Here is a 6,000-nt window from a genome sequence, read left to right as displayed (position 1 = left end):
GGTCCAGTCAAAACCCCAAGGATCCCAACAGCCGCAAACAGTTTCTAAATCATTTTCAAGCCAAAAATCATGGATCAAACTTCAAACCCTAACCGCTATACACATATACATACATATATCCCGCCAAGAACACAAAACCAAAATTCAGAAGCTAAGAACTCCAAAACAAAGCCTAAGTCCACAGACCCACCCGAAACACTCAAAACCACCCAAAATCGAACCACCTCCCAAAACCTATAAACGAAACACACCACAAGTACACACGCAGTTCATACACAACACACGAAACTATCTACGCAACGATCAACGCACCAAAAAACAAGCATTTCGAAAAGAAAACTCACGCAAAACAACAACAATGGGGTATGAAATAAAAGAGACAAACAAAGAGAACAGAAAGGGGACTTACCGTGCTAACCGGCGACGGAGCAAAAACTGCGATGACAATGACCTCGGAAACTCCAGCGAAGCTTTTCGAAAAACAGACACACGAATGGGGGCAAAAGCGCAAAGAAGAACTATGAAGAAAAAGAAAGAAAAACTCGAAGTGAAAATAAAAAAGAGAAGTGGGGTTGGAGAGAAACCTTTTTATAGACCACCAGATCATAGGCGACGTGGCAGTTTCCTATTGGGGGAAGTGGAGTTATTACAGCTGTAATAATTCACCCCCTCAAAAGGCGCGATGGCTCAATTTTCAAAACAAACAGTTGTAAAAACCCCTTCATATTACAAACGTTTCACATCCCCCAGACCCGGGCGTCAAAAACCGAACCGGGCATGATCCCGCCGACAGATGCGAAAGAAGACAAGAACTCTCGATCCTTCCCCGGGTCCACCCGGACGGCGGAGCAAACATCTGTTACCCGGATACACTCAACACGGCAAACATGAAAAAGTTTACCTCTACCCGGGTCTAACAGGACAAGGAGCCAAAGTCATTACCCGTACATGAATACCCGGATACAAAAGCAAATACAAGAAAAACTCCGCTCTACTCCCTCACATAGAAAATCTATATAAGGGAGTGGGGGGCAAATGATAGGGTGTAACCTAATTCAGCAATACCCGGGTCCTTTAGAGGAGTCCATACCCCGGGTGGCCGCCAACACCTTGGGACATCCCCCAGGCTTACCAGGTCATGCCACCCGGACAACATAATTTACCCGGACACCTGAGAACATGCTACCCACCCGGATACATTTGTACCAGCCGACACTTGCTGCACAAGTCACAGACTGACACAATGAAGACAAAACATAACGGTCAACTACTGGCGATAGAGACAAGCCAGGGAACATTCCAAAATACTACTCCTACGCTGACACCTGGACACGTGTAGGGGATCAAACCCTTACACGTGTAGGACCAGGATCCAGGTACGCACCCTTAAACCCTAATCCTTGGCCTATAAATAGACCAAGGATCCAGAGTTTAAGGGTAACTTCACTCTCTCTTTACACTCATTCATACACACACTTACACTCAGCATATACTCAAACACTCTCAGCCACCAGCAACCACCAGCCATACACCTTCACCACCACACATAGATAGCACTTTCTCTAATCTTTATCCTTCCGAAGCCTACGCTTACTCTCACGCCGGAGGCGCTTTGGGGCAAAACCCCCCCGCCGGTGTTGTTTTGTAGGCTCCCATCCAGCAGCTGCACCACGGAACCACCAGTCACGGCGGAGGAAGGACCGGGATCGGAGATTGGCGTTATCAAACTCCGCAATTCATTACGACATATGAGGTTATTTAGAACAGATTTGTAACACTAGATATGACGGAATTAAGTTAAATACGACAGTTCTTTCTTTTGTTTTTGCTCCGCCCTTTATTCAGAAATCGGAAGTAAGTTTAAAATTGTGGTGTGAATTAGTATAAGAGGTTCCCTTTCCGTAATAAAATAACAAAATTACTTGTGACAAAAATTTATGTCTTATATTTGACAGTGAAGCGTAGTTTTCCTATTTATTTAAATTCGAAAGAGAAGAAATTTAATACTATTTTCAACAATAAATGAATAAGTTATAACTGAATATTCATTGTTTTTAAGTAGTGAACTACCACAATTACTTATGGCGGAACTCACTGCATAAGTACACACATGATATATATGACACGATAAGGATGATTAACAAATGTAGTAACTCTCGTAAATTTTAGAAAAACCCGTAACCCGTGATGAAATATTCAGTCATAAATTGTTTGTTTGTCCAATAACAAAAAAGATATTTTTCTAATTCCTTCCCATTTTACGAGCATCCATGTACAAACATTGACTCTCATCTTCAACTAATATGTAGCATAATTAGGGCTGAGCATTCGGTCGGTTCGGTCCAGAACCGGACCGAACCGAAAGAACCGAAAACCGAATTTCTGATTTTTTTTGGACCGAACCGGACCGAAATTACATATGGACCGAACCGGAACCGAACCGAAATAATTCAGTTCGGTTCGGTTTTTCCCTTCAGAACCGAAGTTTTTCCCCAAAAATTATAAAAAAGCTAATATAACCAACACAAACAGCAGGCTCCAGAATCATTACTACTAGTCTGCTAGTTCATAAAAGAATTAAAATCAACTCAGTGTTGCATAGCCTACACCTGCCTCCACATGCACTGATTCTTCAAACAGCACGCTCTTGCTCCGATTCTTCACACTTGAATGCTTGAATCTCGATTTGGTAATAGATTATTGAATCTTTATTTGAGATTCGCAATAGTCGATTTGAGATTGGTAGTAGTGGGTATGGAACTTTGATACTGATTACTGATTAGGGTTTCAGACGGGGCTGCTGATTTGATTAGGGAGTCGCATCTGAGTGTATGTGTATATAAGTATGTGGGTGTGGTGGCTGCAGACTTACTCTTACAGATTATAATTAATATATTATATTTGATATATTAAATTATTAATATAAAAAGTTCGGTCCATTCGGTCCGGAACCGAATTTTTTTTAAAAGGACCGGACCGAACCGAAATTTAATTCGGTCCGGACCGAAAAACCGAAAAAACCGAAATTTTGAAAATCTTGGAACCGAACCGGACCGAATTTTCACAATTCGGTTCGGTTCTTCGGTTCTGGTTCGGTTTTGCTCAGCCCTAAGCATAATCTAAGTAATCAGACCCAATTAAATGTAAAAATACAATAGTTTTTAAAGAATCTCGCATTCATTTTTATTCGCATCTAAATGTGTAAGCCATCATAAAAAAGATCATCGTACAAACATATTCATGAACTTATATCATCTTATAAATATCAATAATTTTATAGTAACGATTTGTTAAAATTACCAAAACATAATAATATATGATATACACTACAAAAAACAGGACAAAACTGACCGCCTAAAATGATCGGTTATGTCCGGAAACGGTCGATTTTAGAGGTAGAACCGACCAACACCCCTGGTTGGTTTTAACCTGATCAGTTTAGGAACATTGGTCGTGTTTAATGTATAAAACCGACCATCATGGTGGTCGGTTTTAACAATCGTAAAAAACACGCCCGACCAGAGCCTACTTTATCAGCTGGTGCCACTTGAACGCAAGTTCCATGTGTGTACATGTAACCGATCGGTTTTCAGTCGGTTAAAATATTTGACCAAAAATGGTCAAATGTTTTCCGAGCATAATAAAACCGGCCGATGGGGGTCGGTTTTAACATATGGTCGGGTTTATTCCAAAGGAAGTTATGGCCTTTCAGAGATTGACCACTTAAAACCGAATGGCCGGGGTGGTCGGTTTAAATTAGTTCGGGTTTATAATAAAAGAAGATGGGTTTTGTTGGGTTAAAACGACCCACCCTTAACCGACCGCCTAAGGCGGTCGGTTTTAACCTTGGTCGGGTTATCTCTGGAGCCCCTGCAGTTCTCTAAATCTAACCAACCATAATCGAACGTCTTCTTTCGAATCCAGTCGGTTTTCTATGATGTCAAATGGTAATTACGATCGGTTATGACCTATTTCAGTTGGTTTTCTGGAATGTGGAATGGTATTTATGGTTGGTTGTGACCCATTTCGGTCGGTTTTCTGGGTTTTTCTTAGAAAAAAGGTTTATCGTGTTTTTTTTATTGCCATTACATGCGACCAACAACCAACAAACCAACCAAATAAACTAAAACCACAAGATCACTAACAATTACCATAAACATCAAAGTTATCAAATTAAATCATCGAATCCATTCACGCAAATATACAATTATCCAAGAACAAGGGCAAACCAAACGCCCGTGTTATTGGTCTTGTTGTACTGCTCTAAGATGTTAAGTTATATGGATTTGATGTTGGCCTCCAGCCTTTTAATATATTTTTATTGATCTCGTTGTAGTGCACATGTTTAAATTACAAGGATTTGATGTTAGCCTCGGGTCTTTTAATAAATTTTTATTGGTCATATTATATATATATATATATATATATATATATATATATATATATATATATATATATAGCCTATTCTCATGTTATATCTCCTAATAATTATACACCATATTAGAATATTTAGTTATTGGAATATTTTTTGTTTACTTGATAATTCTTTTGTGAAATATATATATGATAAGAACCAATACTTTTAGCTAACTTACATTATTATAAAGAATAAAATATATTAAACTACTTAATAAATAATATCAATTAAATACTAAAATATATTTGATTTCAAGATTTTAAATATATCCCATGTCATAAATTGAAATCAAATTTGAAAAATAAATGTAGGCCCGCTCAACTTAATTAATAACGGTCATATGGTGCAACTTACACACCTCTAAATAATTTAATTGGGATTTTGATTAACAAGAGAGCTCAGTATCATCTTTCTTGTGATCACCTGCCAATCAAACACTACTCTCATGGCATCGATTAATCATTTAGCTGAAGAAATGATCTTCCAGATACTCTCATGGCTCCCGGTACTTTCACTTTTCCAATGCAAATTAGTATGCAGATCATGGAATTCAATCATTTCAAGCCCTAATTTTATCCAAGCCCACCTTGCCATTTCTCAGAAAAAACAACACCCCTTTTCAACACTCAGGGTTGTGTTGAGAAGTGATGAATCGCAAGATTTCTTTATGGACACTCTTGGCGAAAATTCGGTTAAGCTCAGTCTCCCAAGGTATATATCTGATGTGCCACAGCTGCTTATTGGTTCTTGTAATGGTCTTGTTACTCTTGGTACTGGTGTTAAGTTATATATTTGGAATCCGTTGATTAGGATGGGTAAGTTGCTTCCCCGGGCTCATTACTTGCATCTTGAGATCGTAAATAAAATTGGATTTGGTTTTGATTCTCTGAGCAGTGATTATAAGATTCTTAGGGTTGTGTTTGGTAGATTTAGTGACCTTTTCGATGGTGAAGAGGAAGAGGGAATTGTGGCAGAGTTGTACTCCTTTAATGCGGAATCCTGGAAATCGATTCAGGTTCCTAAAGAAATGCAAGGTTTGAAGCTTGATCCTATGTCAAAATGTGTTTGTGTTGATAGTAGGGTACTGTGTGTCCGAGGTACGGATGGAATTCTGTCGTTTGATTTGCATGATGAGGTCTTTAAAATGCATAAGTATCCTGCCTCTGGTAAAATAATATCGGAGGTCTTGGATTTTGAAGGTTCAATTGCTTTGATCCTGAGATCAGGGGATCAGTGGGCATCGGTGCTGACTGTGTGGGCGTTGGATGAGGTTGATGGAAACCTCTTGTGGGCTGAAAAGTTTAATATTATAGAGCCGGCTAGAAAGATAGCTTATGTTCTTATTTATATAGGGGATGGAAAATTTGTAGCACGAGATTATTCTCGTGCAGGCTTCTTTTATGATATGAATAAACGAACATGTGTGGAATTCAGAAGATACATATCAGTAGTTCAATTCCGTGGGAGCCTTCTGTCACTTCAAGGCTTTGGACGACTAGAGTAAATATAATATGGTAAGTTGTTTAATTTATGCCACTTTTAAATGCTAATAATTAAGTCTTAAGTTTCCAAGTTTATCAAAT

General features: G+C 38.8%; 1 protein-coding gene across 1 annotated transcript; it reads left to right on the top strand.

Annotated features, from left to right (window-relative positions):
* The first annotated feature begins 4,862 nt into the window (after positions 1-4,862).
* Positions 4,863-5,921, top strand: LOC108221131 (F-box protein At3g07870). The gene has a single exon (XM_017395029.1). It carries the CDS (start codon positions 4,863-4,865, stop codon positions 5,919-5,921), a length of 1,059 nt encoding a protein of 352 aa, XP_017250518.1.
* Positions 5,922-6,000: the final 79 nt, after the last annotated feature.

Source organism: Daucus carota, chromosome 5 (assembly GCF_001625215.2).
Source record: "Daucus carota subsp. sativus chromosome 5, DH1 v3.0, whole genome shotgun sequence".
Taxonomy (NCBI): domain Eukaryota; kingdom Viridiplantae; phylum Streptophyta; class Magnoliopsida; order Apiales; family Apiaceae; genus Daucus; species Daucus carota.
This window is presented reverse-complemented; position numbering and strand designations above follow the sequence as displayed.

Coding starts and splice junctions, on each gene's coding strand:
- LOC108221131 (XM_017395029.1), top strand. CDS start 4,863: ATGGCATCGATTAATCATTTAGCTGAAGAAATGATCTTCCAGATACTC.